Here is a 14780-nt window from a genome sequence, read left to right as displayed (position 1 = left end):
TGAAAACAAGCATACAAACAAACTATTTACGTTGCCAGGAATCCTAAACAAACCAATCATATTAATTAATAATACAAGTTTTAAATGCCTTTTTGTTTTTAATTTTAGTTAAAGTAGTGCCATATTGTTTAAACTCATTTATAAAGTGAAAAAAGTTAGGTTTTTGAATTAGACCATTTGCATTTGTGAACATTCAATTTACCTAGTATTATAAGCAGTTGAATTAAATATACTACATCTTTATCTATGTCACAATTTCTGAAATAAATTATTATTCAGTCATCATAATGATCTCTTGAATCTGTAAAAGTATTACTGGACTCACATTCAAATTGAGTGATTTGACAATGTAATTTACAAATGAAAGCACATTTGAAATAGTGTATAATGCATAATCAATAATATCCAATTCAAATTCATATAATTCAATCCAACTGTGTTATTTCTAAGCTTATTCAGATATGGATTTTGTATGAGACAGAGAGAAACGCAATATGGATGTTTCTGGAAAAGGGCAGATGGCTGAACACTTGATTCCATTAAGATAATAGTTGTCACATCCTTTATCAATATATTGCATTAGTGGGTGGACCTACAAATGATTGCATTGTCAGTTCAGTATGGCAGAAATTACAATAACATACAACAACATGATATTGAGAAATATCTTTATTCTAAGAGAATTTTGGAGATTAAATAAACAGAGTTGGTACAGTTGAACATAGTTACATTAAAATGTGTTCAGTGGGGATTTTAGCATCTATATCTTGGTACACAGCACCACTGACTAGCTTCTCAATAACATCCCGTCTGGACTCTGCTGTGTCTTTCTTCTGCTCTCAATTTCTGGAAGAAGAAAAAAAGAGCATGAATCAATGATTCTAATAACTCTATTTCTATATCTGAGGATCAAGCAAATGCCTTCTGTTGTCACACTGTGGTTCAATGTAGCAAGAGTGTAGCAACAGTGCCTGGTCTGATGCTCTTCAATGTAGCAAGAGTGTAGCAACAATGCCTGGTCTGATGCTCTTCAATGTAGCAAGAGAGCAACAGCAATGCCTTCCATGACTGTCTACTAGCCCTCTTGAACACACTTCACGTGAATGACAACAGGCATATCAATCCTACCTTGGGCTGTAGTCAAGCAACTCTCACAATAGGTATCTGCAGAAAGAGAGCACAGATACATAAGAGCCATATACAGTCCAGTACTAGATGTTAGAAGGTAATCATTTTTAAAAACAAATTCAGCAAATGGACTTGTCAGAAGACACATTTTTAACAAAGGTGTTTAGACTACTTACAGTGATCCACATCGTCAGGCTGTACAGCAAGCAACTCAAACAAACACAAAGTGCAACAAGTTCCTCATACTGTGTAGCTAATTGTCTATAATCCTGTCAAAAGTGATCCTATCTTATACAAGAGTGTGATAGTTGTACTCACACAACCTATGCAACGTTCTAGTCATGTGACCTCAGGTCAGTAACAAGAAACAATAAGATCAGCATCACCAACATTCCTCATGACATGTGGCCTGCCCTACATATTTTATCTCATAGTAGGCTAGAAAGTTTCCTCCACAAGTCTTTCCATTGTCATATAACACAAATGGATTCACAAAACACAATTATTTACTCTGTAGAACTGGTTATCTAGCCTACCTCTTCAAGGGATGATGTGCTGGTCGTTTTTGTTGTTGTTGCTGTCATAGGATAGTATACAGTGCACTCTACTGCTGGTCTAAATGATATCACAGTATGCCTATATTGGCCAGTTTAAAAAGAGTAAGATTTTATATTTAGGTACTCTTTATAAACAGTGTATAGCGGATATGTAATTGGGTTATAAATTCCAGGTAATTAATTAGTGTATAGATAACAATCTATGTATAAAAAAACGTATTGTTATTTACAACAACAACAACAACAACAACAACAAAAACTGTGTTGAAAGAGACGAAAAAGAGATGCTTAAACCGTCCAGCAGGCAGCGCTACAGCTCTGGCTGCTTCCTACAGCTACTATATATGGGCATTTTTACCTAAAAAGGATTGTGATTTGAAACGCGGTTAATTATTGCTCTCCTCCATGTGATGTCAGTTTGAGCAGCGGAAAATATTACTGTGCCAGTCGGGGAAAGGGCAAACCGAACGTTAGCTACTTTTTAGTCAGGCTTGCCATGCACTGACTTGGTAGCAACATTTTACTTCCTTGGACTGATTTTGGTGGATAACTGAACAACCAGACAGACCGTCGTTCATCTTCACAACAACCTGTGGATTTGACTACCAGCGCCGAGTGTAAGTTACAGTAAACGTGAACTGTTTTAGAAATAGTCCCACATTCAGACTAGTGGTGTCTACTACCAGTAACTTGTTATATGAGACGTACGAAATGTATGCATAAGTGTTGGATTATACGTGCAACTAGTGATGTACTTAGAAAACAGAAAAGTAACGTTAGAATACGAGAAGGTATGACGTAAGCTAGCTAGCCACCACCACCACCATGGTTGCATGCACTTTATTTCTTTCTCCTGATTTCGTAATTATTGACCAGTGCACTAATTATCTAAACTGGAACGGTGTGTGCATCATTGACGTTTATGTTGACAGAGTAGCTAACTACAATATGTTTTTCTCATCTCCAGCTGAACTAGATTTACTTTGAATCCAAAATCTCGCGGTAACCCTGCCTACTGCGTCACCTGTTTTCTTCGTGTTTTTTTGGCGGATCGCAACCAACTAACAGCTGCGTATACTGCCAGCTACTGTACTGGAGTGTGAGGCCGGTCACTACCAGACTATACCACGATGTTCTTTTATTAATAACTAACCCATAATTTTGAACAAAAACTACTCTTTCAGTCGGATTTAAATGTATATTCAGAGCCCAGCTCAGGAACCTCTTCAGTATTCCTTGTAACATTTCTGCTGTAAAGTCCTGGAGATCCAGAAATATATTTGCCCCCTTCACAATGATGTCTAACTTCTTAGATTTCTTTGTTGATTTTTTAAATTAGTTTGAGTAGTGCAATGTCACTTGTGCTATTTACGCATCAAAGTCCACCTTCTTCACTGTTAGTGTGTCGGGATCCTTCTCCTGCATGGCATTCACTGCAGTCTGTGGGACATCCACTACCATCTCATATCTCTTCAGCTATTTTCACTGCCTCCACATAGGAAATCTGCTGGATAGACCTGATCCTGCTACTGCGACCTCCTTCATCCTTACAGGGCACTCTGGGAACTCGGGAATGTGATTCCCATCACAATTACAGCAACATGCTTCATCTGACTCTTCAACATATTTATTCCTTCGACAAACACTTGCCACATGTCAACTTTTTACAATTGTAACACTGCAGCGGCTTCTGTACATGCGGTCTCACCGCATATCTCACATACCCAAGTTTTACATAAGTTGGGAGAACCACTTCATCATTCGATTCAAGTGACGTGCGTTAACCACTCCTGTCATGTTATCCCTAAACCCCACTCTCTCTATGTCCAACGAGACACCAGAGAGGACACCCTTTTCTCCCCCTGTCAATCTTCCAAAGCCCTGTGATTGGTTCAAATGGCTTGGGTGAGAGGGTACATCACCATGTAATACACTCTCACAGACAGTAGGTGTTGCAGTAGTCCTATGAAGTGGGAGGAGAATGATGCTGGACCACTTTTTTTGGCATGGAGATGCAGACTTGGCTGCATGCAATGTGCCACTGCCCTGTTGCATATATCCTGTTTTATTGGTCTCATGAGACTATTTTCTAAATCTTGATCCAAAAGGTTCCATGGGGGCCAAATTAATTATTGATGAGGCTCAACTTCTCAGCTGATCCTGATTTGACATTTGGGTTGTAATCTGCTCTGTAAACAGGCCACTTGTTAGACTTTATGTATGTATGTATGTATGTATGTATGTATGTATGTGGGTATGTATGAATTCACTTGCATTGGTTAAGATTTGAGTTTGGCCCAACATTAATGTTTTTGACCAGAGAGAAAATACCACTCTCTGTCCTGTGGTCATCATTTACATGAATAGTGATCCCTCAGCTGTAGGAGTTCTGTCCTGGAGAGGTGATGGGGAAACAGCTGTTGATGGATCATGAATATGTATCTGAATGAGTGCAAATGATACATTGAATGTGCAGTAGCAGTAGTTTCCCAGATTGCATTGTACTGTCCAGTTATAGATTATTTCTAGTTTTGTATAAGAGCCCTAGACATATAGGTATTGAGCTCTTTTAGTCCTGTGACAAAAACATAGTGATTTATTTTTTGGTGTATTCTGTACCTCCAGTATTTGTACTCAGTGATTTTGATTGATTTGATACAAAATCATATTCAGTGTTACGCTATAGTTTATCAGTATATCTATTATACTTGGATCACTACTCCCAGTTCAACTCTCATCCGATGGGAGAAGTTACAGTAGTGGTGGGATGTAGCAATTTCATTTTACTCCAATAGATTCAGTGTGCGCCATAAACTGACAATAGCGGGTCTGGGAGTGGGAGGAACATCTCTGCTGCGATCCTTCTTGCTTTGTTACGTCTGGGAAGCCATTTTGGAATTCTGCTTGTAGTGCCTGATAATTACGTACACATACACACTGTCAACTTGCAAACTTTTGTGTATGTTCACGGATAAATATTATTTTGGTATCTGGGTTAGGATCATCGAACGCACCATACCTGGAATAGACGCCTCGACATGCGGTGTGAAGTTGACGCATCTTGCAAGACAGAAATGTGTGGATCTTTTTCAACTGGATTACGCTCATAAGAATAACAGATGGACTCTTATCTGACGGGCAAGTAGAAGTTACGCGATATTATTGGAATTATGTTTTATCTTCCGTTTTTTTTAGTAGTTATAAAATGTAATTTAATATAAATTAACGGGCATTTATTTCCCAGTTTGTAGTGCTCTGGCTCCTTTCTCCGGAATTCTGTTTTGACAGCGAACAGAACCTCGGGCCTGTTTCATTATTTCAAATGTTAACTGCGACCTTAGGCTCAAACGTTTGCTTTAACCCTCAGTATCCGCGCAATGAGAGCCCACGTTTGATATGTATGTTATAAACGCAACGTTAATGTCAGTGCATGGACGGGTGTCTGCGTTGTTTAACTATTGCCTTCTAAAATTAGCATTAGGCAATACGAGACTCACGGAGTTTGAGTCACTTGGACATGCATTCATATTTGTAATTTGGGCATTTGCTGCTCCAATTGCACACATTGAAATGGAAGTACAAATTTTGACATATCCAAAACCCGACGTGCAGAATCAACAATTCGATATCGTTTATTTTTATTTTTATACCTAGCTCGTCACCTACTGTTTTGTGAAAAGATCGTTTTACAAAAAAAAACATGCATGTTGTGAAAGTGGCAATTTTAGAAATGTTTCTATAGAGCTCCACAGTGGAGGTGTCATAATACCGATAAAACCTAGTGGTCAAACGGGGAAATGGTGCCAATCGTTTTTCCACCATTAATTTTTCCATTGGGGATTTTAGAATCACTTAAGGGCTGTAGCTGTGTTCGAATACCCATACTGTATACTTAATGAGTATATACTACGTACTATTAGTTAATTTTAGTATACTGTAAACAAACTGTCGTTTCAGTTGAGTGCTCCTGAACTTGATGTTGCGATGCAACCTCTTGCTAGCTTGTTAGCATAACCAATGACTAGCTAAACATTTTACGATTTCGGGTAAATATACCACTTACCTAAGAATGATGTGAATAACCAAGTCAACGTTGGGTAGTTAGTTAATATACTGCCTGGCAAGTTTGATGTATTAGTAGCCAACTAACATCCGGTAACTAGCTTACATACTGCTCTAATGCTATGTGGTTCGTAAGGATAGCGTAGCTAACAAATTGTCAGCCAACATAACGTAACTTATGTGAAAAGTTATTACCTGATTACATTGCTTAACATTTTCTTAACATCTGTCATAATTAGTTCAAGCAATGAATTTGTATCAGCTCTCATCGGACTTTGGCTGCATGTTTTACACCATTTTCTTCTAATCTTAAAAATGATCAAGCCACAGCCATTTCCTGAAGAATGGCATTATGGGCTGTAAAAACACAGAAACAGTGTCCACTGCGTGTATACTTTGTATTTTGTCGAATTATTTTACGGGAACTTTTGGCATGTTAACTATACCATACTATGACCAATAAGCATACAATATACTCAATTTGCTTCACAAATAGTGAGGTTAGTATGAGTATTCAAACACAGCTTGTGTTTCATGTAGGCGTGACGTTTTGATAACCATGTAAATCTCTCCCGGACAAGGTGACTTTCTTAAATCTAAACTATTGGTACCATTTCCCTGTTTGACCGCTCGGTTTTATGGGTATTATGACTCATACTGTGGTTCTCTATAGCAGGGGTTCCCAAACTTGGTCCTGCCCCCCTCCGTGCACGTTTTGTTTTTTGCCCAAGCACTACACTGCTGATTCTAATAATCAAAGCTTGGTGATGAGTTGGTTATTTAAGTTTGGGAAACCCTGCTCTATTTTGTGTGTGTGTGTGTATGTGTGTGTGTGTGCGGGCTAGTGAGTGTGCCTGTGCTGTTTGTGTTCAGCCTGTCTCTCGAGTATAAGTTCATAGGTTGTGCCCTTTGCAAGATTTTACAAGCTAAGGCTGGGGAGGGTTTTGATGAGAAAGGATACAGGTTTTTTCAGATTTGACATTTCGTAGCAGGTTAGGAGAATTTACGCAGCAGATTAGGATAGTTAATCTAGCAGGTTAGGATAATTAAGTTAAGGTTATAAAGAGTCCGGTTTAGCTCAAATGAAAATAATAATAATAATAAACTTTTATGTGAATTTGACAAAAGCTGAATCCTTTCTAGCCATGACCCATGGGAAGATGGCTTGTAAAAGCAAACATGGAGGATGACCAATTGCTCTTTTATGGTGGTTGTGATACATTGGATGGCAGTTGAAACATGTTTCTAAAGTTGGTTTCCATCTCAGCTCTGCAATCTCAAAATAATTCAGTTTTGAACACACAGGAGAGCTTATATTGTTATTTTCCTGAACTTGGAATGTCCAGTAACTTCTGCATCCTGAAGGATTGCCAACAACAGGCCACCAATCCAACCGACTAATCCAGGCAGAATTAAAGACGCCACATGGGTTTTCATGATTATTAATCACTGTTTTGGGCCTTTGGATTTACAAATAGATTTGACCTGTGGTTAAGATTACCAGGCAGTAGTCCCTCTGATTTGGCAGATTTGGGGGAATGCCATCTGTTCCCTCTATAGTGCTCGCTCTTATTTAGTACAACCTCTATAATAGTATATTATAGGTAGCAGGGGTGCTTCCTTAGCTACTGTAGTATCAGCACAGCTCAGGGTTTGTTGTAGGAAGATATGACGTGGGTAGTATTGAAGGGCCATCCTACTGTAAGTTATCAGCGGAAGTGGAGTCATTGAAACCAAACCCGCTGAATTATGTAACCATTGAATTCTGTGCATATTGCTGTTTGAGTTTACTTCAAGGCTAGATGTTGTAGATCCATAGTTAAAATCAATACATTAGTGTTTCAGCTCCATTTATTGATTTCCCTCTGTTTTGAATAGACTAAATGAATCACCACATCCAAATTCATCCCTGTCATGTTCCCTACATAGTACCTGTTAGGTTACTATATAGTTGACTGAGGGTTTAAACAGGTTTCATGTTAGCCCTCTCCTGACCCTTCACGGGGTCATGTTCAATTGAGTAGCTTATAGATTGCTGTGTCCCAAGCTTGCCATCTTCCTGGTGTTGCTTCTGGGAGTGTGCAGGGCTCACAATGTTGTAGACAGAAATGTAGGCTAATGTATAGAACTGGCAAAATTCCCACAATTATGTCTACTCCTCTCCTACACAAACATTCTGTAATGTTATTTGCACCGCACCCTCCTAAACAGGCCCCAGGCATCTACCTGGCTAGGTGTGTCCCGTCCATTACCAGGGTTGGGCCTATAGCTCCACCTCTGTATGTGCTACTCTCTGAAGGGAGAAAGCCTGTTTTCCCTAGTCGGTCTGGTATTGGGCTGGGTGCTGTGCCTGAGAGGGAGTCAGTCTGGTATTTTGGCTGGGTGCCTTGCCTGAGAGGGACTCTCATTGTCCCCTGCCCTGTCTCCACTGGTCCCTGTCAGCCCACAGCTGCTGAACTACAGAAAGAGAAGAAGAGTTCCATTCATTACCCAACCCTGCTGCCTGCCTTCCGAAGCGCTTGTCGTCAACAGGCCGCAGACATAATGCAAGGGAAGGAGGTTGGCCAAGTCTATTCTACAGAACAGAACAGAGCAGGGCTGTAGTGTTGTGGGCTAGGGGAAATTATAATGTGTAACTGTTCTCATTACTCGCCTGTCCTCCTGCCTGTCTGCCTGCCTGGGCTCTGGGACTCTCCAGAGTAGCTACTGCTGCCTAGGTTTTCTTGGAGTGAAGCCAAGTAGATTGGGTCTAATGTGGGATTGGGCTGTGGAGGCACAGAGAGAGAGTGACTAATATTCACCAGAGAGGTGTAGTATGTGTGTGGAACAGTTTGTTTGTATGCTAACTAGTGAGTGTTTGTAGGACTATGCTATTGCTCTGTGGGAAAGTACATCAACCTTTTACTGGATCTAAACAGTACTAGTCCCGAGAGACAAGCTGAACAAGTGTGTGTGTGTGTGTGTGTGTAATGCATGCCTTTGCTGGTGTGTTAGAATGATAATCCCTCATCTATTGTGCCATGGCCTAAAGAGCCCTCTCCTTTCCACCCTGACTCTTGCAGTCTGATCGGAGAATGACCATGGATTTCTCTCGCCTACACACATACACTCCTCCACAGTGTGCTCCAGAGAACACAGGATATACCTACTCCCTCAGGTGAGAATGCTGGCTGAGCTACTGACCGTTACACTACTGACTGGCATCTACTGACCGTTTCATCAGGTTAATTTCATGTCCATTCTAGACAATTCAGAGTGTGTGTATGGAACAATTGCATGAGTATTTACTTGAATTGAAATGGTATAGTACATATCCTGTTCCTCTGTAGAACAGGCTAGAGGTTTCATACTGTGTCTTATCCAAGGTTCAGGGACCTATCTGTTGCTCTTCCCGTATTCAGATGGCCTCCAGATGAGTGGTGAGGGTTATCATCAATCTTTCCTTTCTACACTAGTTATCTATTCCTCTGTGACTCAGATAAAAATAGTATTTGTTATTGAATCCCATCGCCCTAATGTGGTTATGTCCACTGACTACAGTCAGAGCCTCTGTCAGATCAGTCATTACCACAGCCGTGGAGAATGAAAGGGTTCTGCTGCCTCAATCCGGAGGTTGTTTCTCATTCACCTCCCGTTTGACATCTCTTTCCAAGAGTAAAGCACCATTAGGAGTCCTGAATGAGTTTGTGTTGCATTCAGAAATCTTACTGACTTGATTGTCTTTGCTCTCACTTGAGTAAAGAGATCTGTTGAAGTACGTTTGAGAATACATTTTACAACAGTTGGAGTGAGGAGAGAATGTTGAAATTGTAAAGATGTATTTTAATGGCTTCTATTTCTAGCTAAATATTTTCAGTCTTGATACAAATATTCATCCTTGACAGTTGATACATTGAAGATCTTGGTGCATTCTTGCTGATGAGTTCCAGAGTTGCTCACACGAGCAACCGCTGTGGTTGTGGTTTCGATGATTCAGCCCGATGATTCTGTCAGTGTGTGCGCTTGTGGTTCAGCATTTCTGTGTGTAAGACTGTGTGTTATGAGGGAATAACACAATGAAAACGGTAGCATAGCGCCTTTGTAGTTATCTTAGTTTGGACTAACTCTCCCTTAGCTTGGTGTTTCCTTTGCTTCCTGTGTTTCCTCTCATGGTATGTCTCATGTCAGTCACACACTGTTCTCTCCCTCTGAATTTTCAAGGAAGAAACTTTTCATGTTGTGCAGTGTATTTTTTATGGATAAAAAAAGTGGCTTAGGTGGTGGGTGTGGCAATGGATGCGGCAAAGGTCGCAGTTAGACTTTGGCTCTGCTGAATTTTAGGGAACATTTGACAGGCTCCTTATCTAAGTGGTGTAGCAAATTTTTGTGCATTTTCAAGCCAATTTCCTGCAATTCTTAAATTCTCCATGGAACTGAAATAGATTTAGCAAATTTCCTGCAATTGTTACTTCTCAAAGATTCTATTATTAAAATAATATCACTGAAAACACATTTTATTTCCATGATTCCAACAGTTCACCCAAGGGTTTTGATCTGAATCACAATTAAATGTATTTGCCCATATCATGCCGCCCTAGTTTACAGTACATGCTGCTCGATCATCATTGTTCTGATCTCTCTCTCTCTTCAGCCCATTATCTCTGGGGCCTGGGCATGAAACTGCTTGCAGGTGTGATTGTCTCTGAATATGCAGGGGATTTGTGTGTGTGTGTGAAGTTGGAATGTTGTTTTTTTACACTGTCACTTTTGACACCTTGTGTAAAGAAATGGGGGGGAAATGACAGTGCTGGAATTTGGGTCTTTAAGAGGAGAAATTCTGTAGTGCTTCTTGTTGAGAGAGAATAACAGTGTAACACACTCGTGTACGGGAGCATGTTCTAACACAACCACTCCCATTAGACTGACTGCCATACTCTACCCTCGCTCTCCTTTGAAAAATGCTAAGGGCACACCTATAGAAAAGCCCTTCAGTCAGCTGACATGTTTAGTCCTCTCCTCTCCCTGAGTTGGACAAGGCCCAGACCACAGGCTGTCCTCCAAGGCCTGGCTGGCCTGACAACTAGATGACATTTACATACATCCCTTGTAATTGCCTTTAATATCTCACTGTTCTCACAGGCATGTAGAAGAGGTGGGAGTGCCAGGGTGTGTGGGTTTGCCATGAGTAGCCTTGTGTCGAGGGGAACGGGGGTGTCTGTGTGTGCGCGTGCGTTGCAGTAGAGAAATGTCTTCCTTACCGCAGTAGAATTTGCTGCAGGTGAGCTCTCTTACACGAGACAGGATTTAGTCTACGATCCAGTCCTTAAGGGCTTCTGCTGGTAATGTTTTTTTCTGTCTCATAATTGCTCAGTTTAACCTCTTGATAACCTGTGGAGCCACCTTGACTCCCCTCACTGTGAAGGTATAAGGCAATAAGATAATAACCAAGCAACACCTTCCCTGCATTGAAAGCTCTCCCACAGCCGTGTCCTACCCAATAGAATCACAATTCATAGTTCAAATTCTAACAGCCCTACTACTACTACTACCACTACATCTTCTGACCGTGGGAAAGCCTGTCTTGGCGCCGGACCGTCCCAGGTCCTGTGTGGAGTGAGGTGGAGACCGATTTAAAGGCTCTGGGTTCTCAGTCTCTCAATAGCATGGAAGACTGGAACAAGACCGTGTGCCTCCATGGTCCGGTGAGAGAGTTGATCAACCATATTAATGCCTGGTGGCACTGATCTGAGAATTAGGTAAAGAGTCTCTCTTTCTTGTACATGAAAGAGTAATGTAGGCTAATACTTCACTTATTGAATTAGCTGAACTAACAACATGTTATTGGTTTTGCCTTGTTGGGCTGTTGTTTTTTAAATGGCAGAACAAACTGACAGAGGAGGCAGTTGACTCATGTACTGTAGCTAGGCATCAGAAATATCAGCCTATCACTTTGAGAGCTGTCACACTGTACTGTGTGTGTGTGTGTGTGTGGCTGGCTTGTGGAATGGGGAGAGGGTTGTGCTGAGAGGGACAGGGTCAGGTGACAGCAACCGTTGGGCCATCTGTTGTCAGAACTCAAAAGACTGGTAGACAAGTTGGAGAAAGGGAGGGAGGAATGAATGAATGAAAGCCCAACCAATCACATCCAACAATCTGAGAGGCCTTTTAGAAGCCCCACAGTGAGGGGAACAAACCTAGCCTGAGTGGACAGGAGCAGGAGGCCAGGGTCCCATTCATTAGGCAACACTGTAGCAAAACATATAGCTACGGGCACAGGAAAATCAGGCTTTTTATTGGACAAGTTAAAGTAGTCCCTCCCTGTTTCAGTTCATTGTCTTCCGTTTGGGGCCTAATCAATACGACCCAGCAGAGACCACCATGCTACAGCCCACCAACCAAGGGTTAATTACCAGTGTATTCCCATTGGTACAAACACCATAGTCATTAGCTGTAAGGAGAATGGCCTCACCGATTGATGTTTAAGCCTGTACAATGTCTTCCCTTGTAAGGGGAGGTCTCCCTGCTCTCTCCCAGGCTCTCAGCTATTTCCTGGCTTTAAACTATTGATCTACTGTTGTCAGTGGAGGATTCTTGAGTATTACCCCTGTGAGAAAATAAGTTGTACAGCTATAGAGAGACATTCAATTGTTATTTTTAATTATATGGTACCACCCAAGCTACTCTGTCCCCCTGTACTACACCGGGAAATGTTGTAACCAGATACTAATCAGTCATAACTTTAATATTTGTTTAATACATTTTTTATTTTTTATTATTGAACTCCATATATTAGAGAATCCATATACACCTCATGACAAAAAAGTATGTGGACACCTGTTCGCCGAACATCTCATTCCAAAATCATGGGCTGCTATAACAGCCTCCACTCTTCTGGGAAGGCTTTCCACTAGATGTTGGAACATTGCTGCTGGAACTTGTTTCCATTCAGCCATGAACATTAGTGAGGTCGGGCACTGATGTAGGACGATTAGGCCTGGCTCGCAGTCAGCGTTCCAATTCATCCCAAAGGTGTTCGATGGGGTTGAGGTTAGGGCTCTGTGCATGTCAGTCCTTCCACACCGATCTCGAGAAAACATTTCTGTATGGACCTCGCTTTGTACATGGGGGCATTGTCATGATAAAACGGGAAAAGGGCTTTCCCCAAACTGTTGCCACAAAGTTGGAAGCGCAGAATTATCTAGAATATCATGGTATGCTGTAGCGTTAAGATTTCCCTTCACTGGAACTAAGGGGCCCGAACCATGAAAAACAGCCCTTGACCATTATTGCTTCTCCACCAAACTTTACAGTTGTCACTATGCATTGGGGAAGGTAGGGTTCTCCTGGCATCCGCCAAACCCAGATTCGTCCGTCGGACTGCAAGATGGTGAAGCATTCTCTGGAGTGATGAATCACACGTTTCCACTGCTCCGGAGTCTAATGACGGCAAGCTTTACACCACTCCAGCCGACACTTTGCACATGGTGATCTTAGGCTTGTGTGCGACTGCTCGGCCATGGAAACCCATTTTTATGACGCTCCTGACGAGCAGTTATTGTGCTGACGTTGCTTCCAGGGGCAGTTTGGAACTCTGTAGTGAGTGTTGCAACCGAGGACAGGCGGTTTTTCCGCACTACGTGCTTCAGCACTCGGCGATCCCATTCTGTGAGCGTGTGTGGCCTACCACTTCGCGGCCGAGCCGCTGTTGCTCCTAGATGTTTCCACTTCACAATAACAGCACTTACAGTTGACCGGGGGGCACCTCTAGCAGGGTAGAAATTTGACGAATTGAGTTGTTGGCAAGGTGGCATCCTGACAGTGCCACATTGAAAGTCACTGAGCTCTTCAGTAAGGCCATTCTACTGCCAATGTTTTTCTATGGAGATTGCATGACTGTGTGCTCAATTTTATACACCAGTTAGCAACAGGTGTGGCTGAAATAGCCAATCCACTAATTTGAAGGGTTGTCCATATATTTGTGTGTGTGTGTGTGAGTGTGTGTATATCAGCTCAATGATAGTGTTGTAAAAACACACAAATGGAGTATACTTTGAGGTTAGGTTAGTTACTTCTCAGAGAAGGAGAAATTCTGCCATCAGGGATATGTTTTGATTTGAATAGAAGAGAAACCTCATTTTCTGCCCAGTGCCTGATGTTTCTCTCCTATGCCATATTTCTAACATGTGAATGTGTGTGTGCATGAGAGAGGTAGGGAGTGTGTTAGATGGAAAAAGGAAAGAGCAAATTCAGCTCTTGGGTTAGACATTTCCACACATGAGTCAATCACAGCAGAGTACACACACCTACCTACCTACCTACCTGACACCCAGCAGTGTAGTAGAGTTCTGGCTGCCCCTTTCAAATAAACAGCACCTGATGGATGGGGTTCTAGACACACTGACCCTAGCCTGAGAGTGCAATAGTGTGTCTCTCAATGGTCATAAAATATGAAGGGGCCCAATCTGTGTTACTGGGTAAGTAGGTCCCCTGGTTGGCGTTTAGTATTGTATCTCTCATAGTCACTCAAACTGATCAAGGGTATTATTAGGACCAGTGGTAATAGTGATATGATCAGCCTGGGGCTGGGTGGAAGGTGATCTAGGGTATTATTAGGACCAGTGGTAATAGTGATATGATCAGCCTGGGGCTGGGTGGAAGGTGATCTAGGGTAATATTAGGATCAGTTGTTATAGTGATCAGCCTGGGGCTGGGTGGAAGGTGATCTAGGGTAATATTAGGATCAGTTGTTATAGTGATATGATCAGCCTGGGGCTGGGTGGAAGGTGATCTAGGGTAATATTAGGACCAGTGGTTATAGTGATATGATCAGCCTGGTGGTAAAGCTGGGTGGAAGATGAGAAAGAAGGGATGAAGTGGAGGTAATATAGACTGTGAATCAAGGAAGGCATGTGTGGAGAAGGACTGCCAGTTTCTGTTGGTTGGCCGTGTTGCACTCAGTTGTTTAGGACATCTGGTGTGTGTTGTGGGCTTGTGTCCATGCCTGTTTGTGTGTGTGTGGCAGCATGGTTGCCTCCCTCAGAAAGTGCTTCACCG

At 41.8% G+C, this 14780-nt stretch overlaps 1 protein-coding gene across 14 annotated transcripts in view; it reads left to right on the top strand.

Annotated features, from left to right (window-relative positions):
• Positions 1-2022: 2022 nt before the first annotated feature.
• LOC110539052 (SUN domain-containing protein 1) overlaps positions 2023-14780 on the top strand; it is a 54448-nt gene continuing 41690 nt past the window's right edge. For 7 of the 14 annotated variants that reach the window (XM_090197266.1, XM_090197263.1, XM_090197262.1 and 4 more), the window contains exons 1-2: positions 4429-4823; positions 8810-8904. In XM_090197266.1, coding sequence (XP_090053392.1) covers positions 8822-8904 — 83 coding nt within the window. In that variant the 5' untranslated portion in view covers positions 4429-4823; positions 8810-8821. Of the gene's footprint in view, positions 2303-4428; positions 4824-8809; positions 8905-14780 lie in introns of those variants that run through there. The other 7 variants (XM_090197270.1, XM_090197269.1, XM_090197268.1 and 4 more) reach the window with 3 other exon arrangements.

Source organism: Oncorhynchus mykiss, chromosome 13, assembly GCF_057628025.1.
Source record: "Oncorhynchus mykiss isolate SJ-2025 chromosome 13, ASM5762802v1, whole genome shotgun sequence".
Taxonomy (NCBI): domain Eukaryota; kingdom Metazoa; phylum Chordata; class Actinopteri; order Salmoniformes; family Salmonidae; genus Oncorhynchus; species Oncorhynchus mykiss.
Note: the sequence above shows the minus strand (reverse complement) of the source record. Positions and strands in the feature narration are given on the sequence as shown.